Source organism: Cydia strobilella, chromosome 12 (genome assembly GCF_947568885.1).
Source record: "Cydia strobilella chromosome 12, ilCydStro3.1, whole genome shotgun sequence".
Classification (NCBI taxonomy): domain Eukaryota; kingdom Metazoa; phylum Arthropoda; class Insecta; order Lepidoptera; family Tortricidae; genus Cydia; species Cydia strobilella.
The window spans coordinates 6,230,684-6,247,744 of NC_086052.1; the positions used below are offsets into that span (position 1 = coordinate 6,230,684).

Here is a 17,061-nt window from a genome sequence, read left to right on the forward strand (position 1 = left end):
ATATGTCGTTACGTCACTCTCTAAGTGTTTGGAATAGTAAATAATAGTTAAAAAAAATAAGTTTAGTTACTAATTTTGAAATTACTAGGTGCTGTAATCCAGTAATTAAACCTTTTTTTGCGTTCCACTAAATTTGTCCATGAGTAAGCATACCTATATTTATTATTTTTAAAGTAGGTACGTTATACTTACTATACTATACTTAGAAACCTAGTTTCAGATTCGTTGACACAAGTAAAAGATACTGCATAAGACGTGACGTGACGTGACGTGACGTGTTATGACGTGTAATATGAAATATTATTATAAATAAATGAGTATGAGTATGAGCATGAGTAAGCCAATGAATATCCTATGATCACTACCTATATTAAACCACCAAGGGCCCTAAAATTGTATACCCGTTGTCAAAAACCTGCCTAGTTAAATAAGTTAACACTAATTACATAGATATTCTTGAAATCTTCAATGTTACACTGGTTGTACCATTTTTTTTACAAATACTGGTCATTAAGTCCGTATTTATTTTGACGGAATATGTTCCGTTGCATTGAAACAAAATAAATAAATATTATTCATTATTTGATACCTATATTTTAAACTACCAACATTATTAAAACTATACAATAAAACTTAAAGCTGACCTTACACTTACACACATCAAAACTTACACACTTATACTGCCACCATTAGGAGCCGTTCTTCCAAATAACAATTTTTCAAAAATGTTGTTATTTATATTGCCGTAATCAGAAAAGAATCCGCATTTTTATTTCATGTAAAATATACCTAACAATGTTTATGACGTTGCTGTACGCGTAAAACATTTATTTAAAAATAATACTTTATAAAATATGGAGCTAAATAAGAGAAAACTGAATAATCCTGGCTGATTTATATGATGAATCATTGAGATTAATTTTCAATCCAAATGGGAAACCTTGTCTTACAGACAGGCCTGGAGCCATTAGCACTTCGGGGAAACTCTAAATGATGTTGTAATAATTACCGACCTACTGGTATAAGCGTGATAAGGAGCCCGATTCAGATTCAATAACTTGTAACGGTGTTGAACTTATTTTGATACGACCTTAAAAAATGATCACGCAGAATAGTGCACGAAAAATGAAGTCAAACTAGTGAAAGTCGTGCGTGAGATGCGTGCCAATCAACTCGACGATCGTCAAGGTATAAAAAACCGGCCAAGTGCGAGTCGGACTCGCGCACCGAGGGTTCGGTACTTTTTAGTATTTGTAGTTATAGCGGCAACAGAAATACATCATCTGTGAAAATTTCAACTGTCTAGTTATCACGGTTCATGGGATACAGCCTGGTGACAGACCAGACAGACGGACAGACAGTTTTAGTAATAGGGTCCCGTTTTTACCCTTTGGGTACGGAACCCTAAAAACCAGTTAAAACCCGTTACAAGTTGTTAAATGTGAATCTGGCTCATGGACTGATTAAATATCAAATTTAAATAATAAAATTTCTGTGATACTCAGGACGTGAGTGATTTATTTAATTTGATAAGGACTGCTATACGTCATGTGACACATAATAAAATATGCAGATGAAATTAATTAATGATATAATCACCTACTTTTGTAGCTAGGGGCTTAAAGTTTTTAGAAAGAATTACTGACGAATTCATGCAACAAAAATAAGCTTTTAATTTAAAAACTATTTGTCTTTTTAGGGTTCCGTACCCAAAGGGTAAAAACGGGACCCTACAACTAAGACTCGACTGTCCGTCTGTCTGTCACCACGCTGTATTTCATGAACCGTGAAAGCTAGACGGTTAAAATTTTCAGAGATGATGCATTTCTGTTGCCGCTATAACAATAAATACTAAAAAGTACGGAAATCTCGGTGAGCGAGTTCAACTCGCACTTGGCCGGTTTTTTTTACGTTAACTTAGAAGTTTAATTTTGTAACAGCTACAAGGGACTGTAAACCTAAGTATAATGGTTTTGTGAACCCTCATAGGATCACTTTGTTGTCTGTCCGTCTGTCTGTCTGTCAAGACCCTTTATCATGGGAACGCGTGGAGGTATCGAGTTGAAATTAAAACCATTATACTTAGGTTTACAGTCCCTTGTAGCTGTTACAAAATTAAACTTCTAAGTTAACGTAAAAAAAAATCGGCCAAGTGCGAGTAGGACTCGCGCACCAAGGGTTCCGTACTTTTTAGTATTTGTTGTTATAGCGGCAACAGAAATACATCATCTGTGAAAATTTCAACTGTCCAGCTATCACGGTTTATGAGACACAGCCTGGTGACAGACAGACGGACAGACGGACAGCGGAGTCTTAGTAATAGGGTCCCGTTTTTACCCTTTGCGTACGGAACCCTAAAAAAGATGCGGCTGTTTATGCCGCAAAAACGTTTATTACGACTTTCTCAAAGGAATCAAAATTTATAGGGTCCTAGGGTTGACCTAGAACTATGAAATTTGGCAAGTAATATCGTCTTATAGTACAAGTACAGAGAAAAACCTGAAAACTAAATTTCAAAAAAAAAAAAAAAACATTTGTACGAAGCCCTCGGTGGCTGACTCCGACTAGCACTTGTCCGGTTTTTTAAATCTTGTGCAATAACTTAAATATTTTTTCCACTCTAGAGTAAATAGTTTACCTAGCGCTCAGCTTTGACTGACAGGTCACCGCCATTCATTTATGCTGATATGATTTATGTTCTGTTTATTTAACCGATACAATCTTTGCATGTAATGTGATAAAATATACAAACACCTCTCTTGAATAAAACAAATAACAAATGTTCACATTGCTGAACAAAATGTCAGACAGTAAGGGTGTATACAAAAACGTGCCAAAATCGGAGAAAAAATACGGTATGTACAAAATTATGTTTTGAACGATCATTTTAAATTACCAAATAAATTATGGTTGTTTGTATTTTTGAGTTATTCAAATAATACCAAATTGATTCAATGGTTGCGTCATCCATCGTTCGTTAACTTTATGGTATTGGATTGTACCAGAGGTATAAGTACCTACCTACTAAAATTATGAAAGCGAAAGCAAGGTGGTCTAATTGTAACATGTATATAACATATACCAGCGTACATAGCCCCTCGTATGGCAAGATGTTTCGAAATAGACGCTTTCCGGCACCCTCGCATGCGGCGGCCGCCGTTTTTAATATTGAAAACTTGCCGCCTCGAGGCTGCGCGCCACACCTCCCGTGCGGGTGGAGATTCGAGATTACCTAGTATAGTCATATATATTACGTATTCAAATAGCGACCACGCATACAATCGATTCTGTCTATGTATGACCCACTGCTAAGCAGAGGCTTCAACTCGTGCATGAGAGGGATTGGGATTGGGCTATAGTCCCCAGATTGGGAACTTCACATACACCTTTTAATTATTTCGTATGTATGGCGATTTCCTCATGGTGTTATTTTTTTTGGCCGAAAAGCGACTGGTAAATCTGAAATGAAACTTTGTAGTACTTAAGTTCAAACAAACTCGTTGCTACGGGCAGGGGTTCGAACCTGCGACCTTCGGATTGAAAGTAGCATGTATCACCGCTAGGCCACCATTGCTCAACGCAACGCAATATTGATTTCAGTATACTTATGTGAGTAGTTAATTGTCTTTGAGATCAAAAAGGCTTAAAAAAATTTACCCGTAGAGGTAGGTATATAATGGTAAATGAAATCGCGAAAACTAAATTTACCCTCCCATAGAAAATGGACCAGCCAAAATGTAAGAAACAGCCAAATATTTTTTTAGTGATTTCGGGGTTGGTCCCATAGTAAAAGCTGCTCACTATAATCCCAAAACCTCCCTGGCAACGGGAATGCACTTATTTTTTTGCCACCCTGCCACACTCTTCGCAGGTATTAGAAATGATAGCTGCCGTTACTTAATACCCCGAGGCCCTATTGCTATTGGATTATTACGGCTAATATACACCCTTACGAATAATACAAACATCGAACCTTCCATGCGTCCCTGATCCTAATGAACACAAGGATAATTAATAGGTAGGTATATCTCTTTAGCCATATTTTTAGCCATCCTGTATACAGGGTGACCTTAGCCATTGGACTCCTGAAATCCCACGTAGGGTTACTTCTCAGGAATGCTCTGACGTTAATATTTGTTTAATTAGAACAAAAAGATAAAAAAAATATTTTTTCAAGCAAAAATTAGTTCAATGATCGACAACAAAATGAAACATGCTGTATTAATCATTGACAGTGTTTTGACAACTTGTTCTTCTTCTTTTTCTTTTAAAATTATGGCTTCAGCCCAGTGGGACTATTTCGCCAGTGTCAAGGTATTAAGAGGTTTACAAACGACAAAAATTTGTACGGTTGTACAAGACAGTGTACGGTGATTTGTTAGCTCTTGTAAATCGATAGCTAGACTTTACAAGAAGCACGTGGACTACCGGCCGTTGAATCCAAGATGGTGGTTAAACGCGCTTCAAAATTAATTCTCCATTCACTGCACACTACCACATTAGTTTACTGTATAATAAGCTATCGATATTACACTTTAAACAATATTAATGAGCAAAAAACAAAGTAATTAATCACGATGCTAACTATCAAGATGGCGGTCGAACCGGAAGTCGACAACTTGTTCGAAAATGTGCGGCAATGATGACATTTGTCACAAGTCAGAATCTTATTCTTCTCAATGTCATAAATAAAAAAGATAATCAATAAGGCCGAAGAAGGTTTCATACTATTTATTACCTCATGAGCTATTAACACATACAGGCTGCTCCAAGGTAAAAAAATCGTAATTTGTTAATTTATTCGTAACCGCTACACCGGTTATTATGATACTTGTTATACTGATTCTAAATACCCTAATACATATGTATATTTCGGCTTTGTTCAATGGCTAAGGACACCCTGTATACATATATTTATGTCAGTCGCTTATTATTCAGGATACTTATTTGGCAACAAAATAATATATATAAGAATAGGTACCTACAAAACTTTCATGTAGGTTTTACCTTCAAAGATTACATTTTTTCACGGTACGTTACATACTTATTAAAATATCAAAGCTAAGGTTTACTTAATAATAAAAATATTTTCTTTATTGAGGATCGCTCTGAAAACTGGCATATCACAATAATATATTTGTTGAAAGTTGAGCAAGTGTATAAAGCAAAAAAGGTTGCAAAATTCTTATTACTTATAACAAAATAAATTTCATTGGAAAAGGAAATATTGTATGATTGAGTGGGTTTATTTGTAAAAAAGTAAAACAATGGAAATAATCAAAAACCAAAACCTATTAAACTTCTTTTGTTTATAAATTTATAATTTAGTTTACGATTAATAGAGATGCTGAAAATGTTTTAGAACTGTTTTAATTTTATAGATAGACGCATACTTATTACAATTTTTTTTATATATTTATTTTAAATACAAATCGAGTTTAATTAGTTTAGTGTTTAAATTTCGCGCAAAAACACTCCAAGCTGTCACGTGATCTTGATGACGTCACAACGTGATAAATAAACAAACTGCTGTCAAATTGTCAGTCATAGGCATAGCGTATATCAAAAGCTGTATTCATTTCTCTTTATTGCTAAAATATATTATGTAGGTACATAATATCCTTAAAAATAACATGTCTTACAAGTATACTACGGTGCCTATGTGTAAAATAACAACAATCTACTCACTAGAGCAGGAAGTAATTCATATTCGCATTTGATTAAAATTGTACATTAAATTTCATAGCGAGTGCGAAGTGTGCCATTACTTACGAGTCCCGAGATGTGTATTATGAGCCGTTGGCGAATAAAAGACGAGTAATAATAACACTTTCGCACGTAATGGTCGACGTTTTTTAATACATTTGCGAAAACCAATCACATCAAAACAAATATTTGTGACATGAGTATTAAACACTTAGTTACGAATTTTGCCTTGAACTTGAATGATATTGTTAATTCTGCACTATATATTACGTTCAGAGATGATAAATACAAAAATTAATCAGAATAACTGATTTTGTACAAAAACACTTAAATAATAAAAATGATTTTTAGTGAAATATCGTATTATAAAACATTTCCCTTACGAACTTCTTTAAAGGAAGTAATTAGTCATTACGTCCAATTTTTACTCATCACGGTACAATGGAGTTCCAGACATTTGAGAGGCGTGCGCGAAGCTGAAGCAAACACCGTGAGCCCCTTTTGATGCTTGACGAGCGGAGGCAACACCCGCCGGTTATAAGAACTATGTATTATTGATAGTTGATGGAATCCAAAATTAACTAGGCTATTAGATTAAAGCGTCCATTTTATCATTATTAATCATTATCTTCCTCGCGTTATCCCCGCATTTTGCCACGGCTCATGGGAGTCTGGAATCCGTTTGACAACTATTCCTAAGAATTGGCGTAGGCACTAGTTTTTACGAAAGCGACTGGGATTATTGGGATTAGTCCGGTTTCATCACGATGTTTTCTTTCACCGAAAAGCGACTGGCAAATATCAAATGATATTTCGTACATAAGTTCTGAAAAACTCATTAGTCCTCCTAAACCTAGTAAACGCGACCTCCGGATTGAAAATGACAAGGGCTTTATTATTATTGATATAACTAATTAATGTGAGTATGGGTATATTTATATGTGTATTTTTGAATTGCCAAATCTGTTTAAGTATTTATTGATCTTCTCTAGCCGCTTACGCTTGTCTCTCTAATCTTATTGTTAGGCATTTTCCCATGTTACAAGCCCAAATATATTAACCGTAGGAAACAGCTGGTCAGCAAAGTAATTTGTTTCACCTTAGATAACCAGACTGGATAACGGATTAGGGGGAGTCTACAAGAAACGTAGCTTCCGCGTTGGCAAACGGTTATCTGACTGAAAATTACTGTTTTGTTGTTAAGCCTTTATAATGCAGAGGGAATGGTTATACTATGTCCCATCTAAATTGAAAATTTATTTCAGTTTTATGGTTTAATTTTGTATAATTCCTGACACCCTTATAGCCTAATGACAAAAACATCAATGTCTATGTCATTAGGCGACGCAAATTTATATTTAAAGCGGAATTGTTTCGATTCGATGGGAATGAAGTTTGAAGTAAAATAAAAGTCATCAGCTCAAACCCATAAGGCGGCGCCAATAAATGCGGTAATGTAAAGGTATCCCATTACATTACCGCATTTATTGGCACCGCCTTATGGGTTTGAGCTGATGACTTTTATTTTACCTAGCAGGGAGGATGTGGAAGATAAATAAACGTGGATTATCGGCTTTATACCTTGTCAACACTAATACGGCACCTATCAATATTTTCCCAGATCCACCCGAATATGAAGCGCCACGAGGCTTTGGGGCACGTCACATGCAAGTACTCATTCTCTTCATCAGCCTCTCCGTCGGTTTTACCATCAGGGCGCATCTCAGTGTTGCGATGGTTGCTATGACTTCTCATGGCCATACCTGTGCAAAAAATATAAGCAATGGGAATCAGACCAACGAATTGAATGTAACGAGTGTTGAATGTGACAAAGATAACATTAGGAGTGTTTTCCAGGTAAATCTGCCGGTTTTTTTTTAAACTGTTTTTTAAGGGTTCCGTACCCAAAGGGTAAAAACGGGACCCTATTACTAAGACTCCACTGTCCGTCTGTCCGTCTATCTGTCACCAGGCTGTATCTCATGAACCGTGATAGCTAGACAGTTGAAATTTTGTTCACAGATGATGAATTTCTGTTGCCGCTACAACAACAAATACTAAAAAGTACGGAACCCTCGGTGGGCGAGTCCGAATCTCACTTTGTCCGTTTTATTTTGCTTTTACGACTTTGGGATATCTACTCGTATTTCAAGTATATGGTACTCGAATAGCTAGCTTTATTGGATATCACCTTAGATTCTAGTCATAACTGAATAAGGTACCTCGTACGTTTCTGTTATTTCATTCCACAAAATCATGCTAAAAAATAAAAACTTTAAGGAGTACAATCAAACATAAAAGGTAAATTGTTATATTACAGCCTGTCTGTTTGGTTTGGGTTGAAACACTTGAAATATTGTTTTTTTTTAGACTTACGATTGGAATAAAAAGCAACAGGAAATGACACTCTTCGCATTCTTTGTCGGTTACACAACAATGATGCTGCCAATGGGAATCTTGGCCCAGAAGTACGGCGGCAAGATTCCTTTCATGATCGGCCTTGCTGTGAATGGTGTGACCTCCATAATCACACCTTGGATTCCTCATTTTGTAAGTACAGTTCTTATTAATGAATAAAAAAATTGTGATTCATATCTACTGATTTCGACTGTTTTATTTTCTTTTCACCTGTGCCATTATAGCTATATGGCAACACACGAGACAACTGACCCTTTAGTGGGTGACGGCAACGTATTTGCTGCCATTCGTTTGAGTGTTTCTCTAAGCGAAATAAACGTTTTTTTTATATTATATTATGTACTATTTGTTTTTATGTGACAGGAAATATCGACGGTAATGTTATTAACTTACAACTCCATTCCAAAAAATGAAATGAAATGAAATGAAATGTATTTATTTGTCAGAATATGGTACATGGATGTGATCTTAAGTTAATGCAAGTTCCATCATATTCTACCGTGAAGTCGGTGTACAAATATTTTTACTTATATCTATTTCTTACATCTATATCATTGAATAAGAAATAATACTTACTTACAACTTCTTGTTTTACCTTTTTTAAGGCAGGATGGATAGGGGTGTGTATATGCCGTCTCCTACAAGGTGCAACGCAAGCAGCCTTCTATCCCAGCATTCACACGATGTTAGGAAAATGGGCGCCGCTCAGTGAAAGAGGGCGGCTCAGCACTTACGTTTACACAGGTAATATCATTGTTTTCTTTCATTTGTATTAGTTAAAACAGTAAAATCATATGCAAAATGTTATGCAACTCGTGTTAACAGCACTTTTATGGCCTGTGTAAATGAAGCAACATAATAATATTAGGCGATAATGCGACTGTGACTGTGAGAGGGACAGCTAAAGAAAACCATCAATTGCGATTCGTATTTTTTTATTCTAAACCTGCCGAGCTAGCACATGATTGGCGCGACAGTATCTCGTCCGCGAGATAGACTTACAGTAATAACATATACTAATCTATGAGTATGAGAGTAATAACATATACTACCTGTCCCTCTTTAAATAATAATGATGTTCGATGTTCAACAGTTATCAACCCTTAAACAGGCCTGATGCATTTTTACTTTTGATTACTGATTCGGGTTTAAAAGAAAAGTTATTTCTTGTTTTTTGTTAATAATTATCATTAAATAAATTAAAAAAACCGGTGGTTTTTATATGCCCACTGCTAAATTACCAATTTTGCTACGTGGTACATATATGGCCACTGCCTTGTTCTTGATAGCCACGTAAATCACGTGCACGTCATATTTACGTTTAGGTACGTCACAAAATGCACTAACTGCCAGCACTTGCTGGCTCGCGCGGATGTCGTGGCTCGTAAGAGTAACCGTTGAATAAATATTTAATTTAAAAACCAAAGGAGAATGTTAATTTTGTACTATGAGGGTTCATTCATAGAAATAAATCTTACCCGTGAATGTTATGTAAACTCCCTGCGGGACAGTGGTCACTTAGAAACCACTTGAACATGCCCCAAACGGGCAGAGGTTTCATACGAACCACAAACTTGTAGAGCGAATATTTTATCAGAAAACAATAACTAATGTAAATTATGACTTACTACACATACATTATCTAGTAATCTACCAAAAAAATACAACACAAAATACTTACAGTATTTTTTTTCGGCGTAGCGAACTTTTATAGCGGGAGAAACGTACTAAAGCTGCCATTTGTTGTTGATTTGAACTTGACAACTAAAATGTCAAAGAAATTTGTTTTAACACCTATTTTATTACGTTCGGAAATCACCCTCTTTATAGACTTTCTTCTTCTTAGTCGGTCCCTCATTACTGAGGATCGTGACCGCTTGGTAGGCAGCTCCTACGACTATACGACAATGTATGTATGCGGCAATGACATTTTGTGGCCGTTGTATTTACTCTGCTCGTCAAAAAAAAAACATTTGTTAAGTGGTACCTATTGATACATTACCTGGTTAAGGGTTAATAATGTAGACCATAATGTCTAGAAAAGTAGGAATCATAAATATACCCGCAAATACTTGACGTTACTAAATTCGGGTGAAAATTATTCACTCAAAACTGAAGAGTGCTCAACAACTCTTTGAATTAAGAACTCTTTGGATTATTTTTTATGAAATGAGATTAAGGTCCGAACAGCAACTTCAATTACAAGGAAATTTTCACTCTACGCATAAGTATCGTGAAGTTCAAATTACTTCAAATTGAATGCATGAAACAGATTTAATGGATTTATCAGCACAATATTTGGCGTTCTCTTAATAATCACGTAACTGGATTTTGAAGCATACCCACTTCAAGAGGGAAATTTCGTTAGGTATTCGATAAATTTTACACATATTTATTTAATGGCCATAATAGGAAAGTAATTTGTATTATTAAATACGATATAGTATGCTAATGGACTGAGATGTATATCATTAATTCTCTGTGACTTCTGCGTTTCTATTTATAATAGTCATCTATATTATAAATAGAAACACAGTGTTAAAAATTAAACAGTAATAGAAAAAAAATGCAACAAAACACTTTGTTAACCTATTAGTCTGCTAAAATCTTTAATGGGAGCTGCTTAGGCTTGACAAAGAGTTAAGTAGCATGATCATCAAAATATTTACTATGAAAGAATAATTAACGATCTTTAATCGTCAAGGCAGCGTCGCGAATGCTAAAAAAATACTGTTTAATTCAACCAAATAATTTTGGCATCTTTGTTAATTACACTATACCTACATACTTACGTTAAATGTTGCGTTTTTCCAGGATCACAATTCGGGACTATAATTTCCTTTCAAGTATCTGGTTTCTTCTGTGGGAGCCCAAGCTTTGGCTGGCCATCTTCCTTCTGGCTTTGGGGAGGCTTGGCCTTAGTTTGCTTCTGCATGCTAGCACAGTTTGGCTCCGCTAGCCCTCAGCAGCACAAAACTATCAGTACTGAAGAGCTGGCATTTATCATGGGAGATAGTGCTGCTGATGCAGTCCCAAAGGTATAAATATCATTTCAAACGCTAAAAAGCTGCTTGTATGAAAACATCTCTATGCAAAAGATTGCTATTGTATTTTTTTAACTTTCCTGAACATTCTCTTGATACTCCGTCACCTCTACTAGATCGTTGGTCCAATGCACATTCTGCTATGATCGCCTTGCCTAAATATGTTGCCTCTTTTAAAGAGCATGCCAATGCCATTTGAATGCTACTAAGTTCCATTTATCGCCGAGATTATCTCAGTGGCTCAGGTGATGCGAATATAATGCGAACTCTAAGAAATAAGGTTAAAAATTAATTACGTATTTCATCAACTATCTTTCCCTTAATTAAAATAATATGAAAACGGTTTCTTATATTAATAGTTACTTGTTATTTACTATCCTGCATTAGAATAATACAGGCTGGAGCAAATTAAAACCGTTTCGCGCTATTAAAGTACAGGCAAATGGTAATGAAGGTAAGGTAAAAAAAATACACGAATAAAAATTATTTCATCAGAAGCGGCCAACTCCTTGGAAGCATATCCTCACAAGCCCCGCGGTATGGGCGCTCATAACAGCACACGCAGGTTCAGCTGTTGGCTACCTGTTCATCCTCACCCAATTACCTCTTTATATGAACAAAGTCCTCGGCGTTGACATCAAGAACGTAAGTATATGTTAACTTTTTAATAAATCGACGGGTTTTCATGTCATATTTTCCGCCGTTTGGGATATTTCACTTTCAGTCAGGATTTCGCGTTCACAACTTGTTTAGAATTAATATTGTGGTTTCTTTCTAAAAGGAAGAATTTATTGAATGGTCTATTATAGATACTGGATAGCTCAGCTCAACTCTAGATATCACTTTCACCCAATAACCTACTTCGTTTTAGATTCCATCAACTCTAAGTAGTCCTTACACCCTGGCGGGTGCTGCCTCTGCGTGCGTCCTATGACACAGGCAAGAGCAGCATCCACTCGGTGTTGTACCCCTCACATTTCATTAAAGTGTCAAAAGGGCATCTACGTGTTGGCTTCAATAGTAATAATATTTGTATTTTATATTGTTTTGTGTTTTATATTTTACTTTTATATTCATATTATAAATAACCTAACCCAAGATGTTAAATGAATAAAGGAATATAATAATAATATTATTTACTGTGCACAATGAAAACATGATTAAATACAGTAAATAATTATAATCATAATTAAATGACTAAACATTTTAATTGGGTATTGGACTACATAATTAACTAAAGCAAGTAAAGCATTGGTTTTAACCTTTAACTCGATATGTTTAATTGGTTGCAGAATGGGTTGCTGTCATCTTTACCGTACATTTCTATGTATTTTATGGCAATAGCCTTTGGAAACCTCACAGATTTCTTGAAGAATCGAAACTATATGAGCCTTATCAATATTAGAAGATTTTCAAATACAGTTGGTAAGTAAAAGTGTTTAGCCTAATCAATTTCTGCGAAACAGATGCTCCTGGGTTCAAATCCCTGTTTATAATAAAACTCGCTGCTTATAATAAGCTAATAGGTAACATTCCCTTTGTTTTTTTTTAAATGAAAATTGCTTGTTTTTCACAGACAAAAAATATCTCGTGTAGTTGTAATCCCTTTGATGTTTCGTCGCAATTTTTAAGTAATATAAATTTACTTAAAATTATATTAAAAATATTATATTTTTTATAACTTTTACTGTCTCCTCCATGTCATATTGTTTACGTCGAAATAAAATATCTCAACATTTACTTAAAATTTCATTAGTCGCTCACAATAATAAGTATTCTCTTAAGAGTCATACAAACGCGCCGCCAAAAACCTATTTCATACAAACAAAGTTTAGTATGTCTGGTACTAGTTTTGGTTGCTCAAAATTTTTATACAGAGAAATGTCTTATGTGTAAAACTTCTACTCCCCCTAATTTCTTTGAATTAAAATTTGTAGCAATAAAACGGGCACCATACATATACAGAATATGCTGCTTGATTATTCATGTCAAATTACGAGTATATGTTATATTAGAATGTCGTTTTAAAATAAGAGCGTTATTTCGATTGATTTTTAGGGTGGCGGCAGCTAGGTTTCTGAGACTCTTAACCACCTGACATTTCCTATTTTTTATTTTTACATCCGGTTTTCGCGTACACCTCTTTCTTCTTTTAGTACATTATCTTCAGGTAAATAGGCTGTTGTATTTCCAGGTATGGTCTTGTCTTCCATATTTTTATTATGGACGTGCTATGTAAATACGACTTGGTTGGCCGTCACCTTATTGGTTATAAGCCTGGGGCTGCATTCTGGAGTTCATACCGGGTTTCATGTAAGTACAGGAATATTTTGGCTTACTTTTTTTATTAATTTCTTCCGGGCGTAATGTCCAGTTATTTTGCCACGCCACACTTAGGGAGTCTGGAGTTAGTTGTATTAGTAATAAATAATACGATATAGATTTAAGAGTGGCGTTGGTGGTGGTGGTGGTGGTGGTAGTAGTGGTAGTGGTGGTATTAAGACTCATCAAGGTCTCCAATTGTTAGAATTTGCTGTCCCGCCCATGGTTGTCAATGTAACTGTGCGAGCTAGACAGCAATATAATTATGCGCGTGCAATAGAGATAGCACCAGGCGGGTCAGCATATGAAAATGTATGTGGAACGCGTCTCTTCATTAATTCAACTATTTATTTGAACACGTAATAGCAGAAGTCAGTAGACCGTCTAAAACCTTAGTTAAACTATCATAATATTATCATTATGATAAAAACTAAATGGTGACTACGTTTATTAAAAACTTAGTTATATAATATGTAATAACTATTCCCCTATGCCATCTCAAATGGGTCAATGCAATGCAATCCTATTTTTCCTGTTAATGGCTTCGCAAGAAGTTAAAATTGTATTTCTAAGGAAAATTTATCTCAATATACTTCTTAGATCCTATGCTAAAGCGAAAATTATAAACTGAAGTTTTGTTTGGCTCTAGTTTTATTAGCCTAAAATATAATTTTATCAAAAAATAAAATAGAATTAATCATTCATTATTTATTGCTTTCAGATTAACCAGATAGATTTAGCGCCCAACTTTGCAGGTCCAATGATGGGGCTGGGCAACATGGTCGCCAATTTGTCAGGCCTGTCTATCCCATTTCTAGTCTCCAGCATCGTGGGAGATGACGTGGTAAAACTTGTCTTACTTCTTCTTCTTTTTCCTGGCATATTCCCATATCAATTGGGGTGTTTGGGGTCAGTCAGCCCTCCTTGTACGTTTTCGGCACAACAATCTATTTTGTGTTGTCACTGCTTCCACATTATAAAACTTATCGTAAATCAATATAACTGTACAATTTATAACTTACCTGTTGTTACATCTTGATTAAATAGGGTTAACTCGCATTATTTGGTGACACGCCTAATTCGGTGATCCAAGTTTTGAAGCATGACACCGGGGAAAGCTAGTGAATTAGGGCCTTTTAAATGGGCCTCACGGCAAAGCCACCGAAGCCGTGAAGCCGTGAAACCCATTTAAAAAACCTAATTCACTAGCTTTCCTGGGTGTCATGTTTCAAAACTTGTATCACCGAATTAGGTGTATTACCAAATAATGCAAGTTTACCCTACGTCAAGTTTGGTCTAAATTGTGGTAGTTGGTTGTCTAGTTTACAGATGGTATTGGTATGCATTTATTTACATGTACGTTTTTTTATTTCAGACAAACCAAAATAAGTGGCAGATCACATTTATCGTTATGGTGGTGCTGCAGGTCGTAACAAATATGATCTTCGTCATTTTTGTGAAGGTCGATCTTCAGCAGTGGAATTTTTACGGCGACGATGAAAATGGTATGAAAGTAACATAATTCTAGTTTACTTTAAGCGAGTACCGTATATAGTATATTAAAACAAGGCAAGCGTGTTCTATGACATCTAGTGCACTCAGAAATGCATCGGGTGCACCCAGAAATGACCAAGACAAATTAAGAATTAAATACGAAAAAAAAGAACCTGATTAGAACAGAAAAGAAAGGAATGACAATGAAGAAATATGTAAATGCTATAAATAATTAATGTCATTAATGAGTTAAATATTACACCGACAAGTGTTACACTATTTAGCTTCCACTTTAAACTCTATTTTTTATACCTGGTTACAGTGCATATGGTGCTACTTTACCGCACTAGTGCCAAAATTAGCACATTACGTAACTATGTCGAAAATTTAAAGGGCCATAATATAATTATGTACTGTAAAACTTTGTACGATACATGTGCGAATAAATTTCCTATTTTTCGCACTTGTATCGTAATGTATTATTACCTGTAGGTACTTGTTTTTTTTTTCAGAAGCCTCCGATTCAAAAGAGATGTGTCTCATTAAGGACTACACAGTTATAAAGGCTTAGGCTAGGACGTCATTAATGAAGACAGCACTGAAGCTATTCCTATGAAGTTTTTCATTTCATACTTTATGAGTAGTTATGCTAAAAAAAAAACCGGCCAAGTGGGAGTCGGACTCACGCATCGAGGGTTCCGTACTTTTTAGTATTTGTTGTTATAGCGACAACAGAAATACATCATCTGTGAAAATTTCAACTGCCTAGCTATCACGGTTCATGAGATACAGCCTGGTGACAGACAGACGGACAGCGGAGTCTTAGTAATAGGGTCCCGTTTTTACCCTTTGGGTACGGAACCCTAAAAACGATCATATTACTAATATTCACATGGATGACGGATGTTTAGACGAATGTAGTTTATTATAGAGATATGTTTTTTTCTGTTGAAACAAGAAATGCATGTATCAGATGTAAATTAAGATATATATAAGAAGAAGTATAAATATTCTTGATAAATATACTCCACTAGACTTATATTGACCGGGATATAGACCGTGATTACCTTTTGTATTATTTGTGAGCTCCCGATATTTCGACGCAGTTACATGCATCATGTTCACGGGTGACTGAAGATAGCGGGTGTGTCAAAGTTGTGTAGACAGCGCTCTGTCTACCCTCATTCTTGCGCGTCGGCTGCGTTCACTTTCAACGTTACCAACGGTCGCATTCACACTTGTTGGTCCGGTCGCGTTCACACTCGTTGGTCTGTCCAAACACACTACACTCACGGTGTCACTACGCGTGTTTGATTCGGATATCACTGGTTTTTTACACAAACAAATCACAGGATTCCACACATTTGATAGTTTAAACCCATCTTCACGATTAAAATTCACGAAACACGCGTAGTGACACCGTGAGTGTAGTGTGTTTGGACAGACCAACGAGTGTGAACGCGACCGGACCAACAAGTGTGAATGCGACCGTTGATAACGTTGAAAGTGAACGCAGCCGACGCGCAAGAATGAGGGTAGACAGAGCGCTGTCTACACAACTTTGACACCCACCCGCTATCTTCAGTCACCCGTGAACATGATGCATGTAACTGCGTCGAAATATCGGGAGCTCACAAATAATACAAAAGGTAATCACGGTCTATATCCCGGTCAATATAAGTCTAGTGAAACTAACCGTGAATCATTCAAAACTCTAAATATACTCCATTTCATGCATGTAGTACCTATTTTACTTATGCATGCCAATATTTTGTATTTTTAGTCACTCGCGCGACATGAGTACGTGATGCCCACCCGTCGTGACCGCTACTCACTCAGGCACTGTTAGTGCTTGAAAATGGAGACCTAGGCTCTCCGAAACATGTCGCGCGAGTGACTAAAAATACGTGAGTGAAACCGCTATTTCAGCTAAGTTAATATGTCTCACGATAGTTTAAATTCGATTAAGAACTAGTTTGACTGAATAATTTCAAGAGCTGACGTAAAAAGTATATCTTTTATAAGTAAGTAAGCTAGTTAGTGAAAATTGACTCATGGACAACTCTCCTGTAGTTTT

At 35.8% G+C, this 17,061-nt stretch overlaps 1 protein-coding gene across 1 annotated transcript; it reads left to right on the forward strand.

Moving 5' to 3' along the window:
- Nucleotides 1–2,799: 2,799 nt before the first annotated feature.
- LOC134745760 (putative inorganic phosphate cotransporter) lies at nt 2,800–15,857 on the forward strand. Its single transcript, XM_063679839.1, has 11 exons — nt 2,800–2,855; nt 7,328–7,563; nt 8,077–8,256; nt 8,730–8,868; nt 10,939–11,162; nt 11,664–11,813; nt 12,461–12,593; nt 13,363–13,481; nt 14,212–14,334; nt 14,866–14,995; nt 15,497–15,857. Exons 1-11 carry the CDS (start codon nt 2,801–2,803, stop codon nt 15,553–15,555), a joined length of 1,548 nt encoding a protein of 515 aa, XP_063535909.1. The 5' UTR covers nt 2,800; the 3' UTR covers nt 15,556–15,857.
- The last annotated feature ends 1,204 nt before the right edge of the window (nt 15,858–17,061 follow it).

What these genes read in the sequence shown, in the direction of transcription:
- LOC134745760 (XM_063679839.1), top strand. Translation starts at nt 2,801, where the DNA reads ATGTCAGACAGTAAGGGTGTATACAAAAACGTGCCAAAATCGGAGAAA. An exon ending in CTGCTGATGCAGTCCCAAAG is followed by an intron (nt 11,163 to 11,663) that starts GTATAAATATCA and finishes TTATTTCATCAG; the next exon opens with AAGCGGCCAACTCCTTGGAA. An exon ending in AAGATTTTCAAATACAGTTG is followed by an intron (nt 12,594 to 13,362) that starts GTAAGTAAAAGT and finishes TTGTATTTCCAG; the next exon opens with GTATGGTCTTGTCTTCCATA.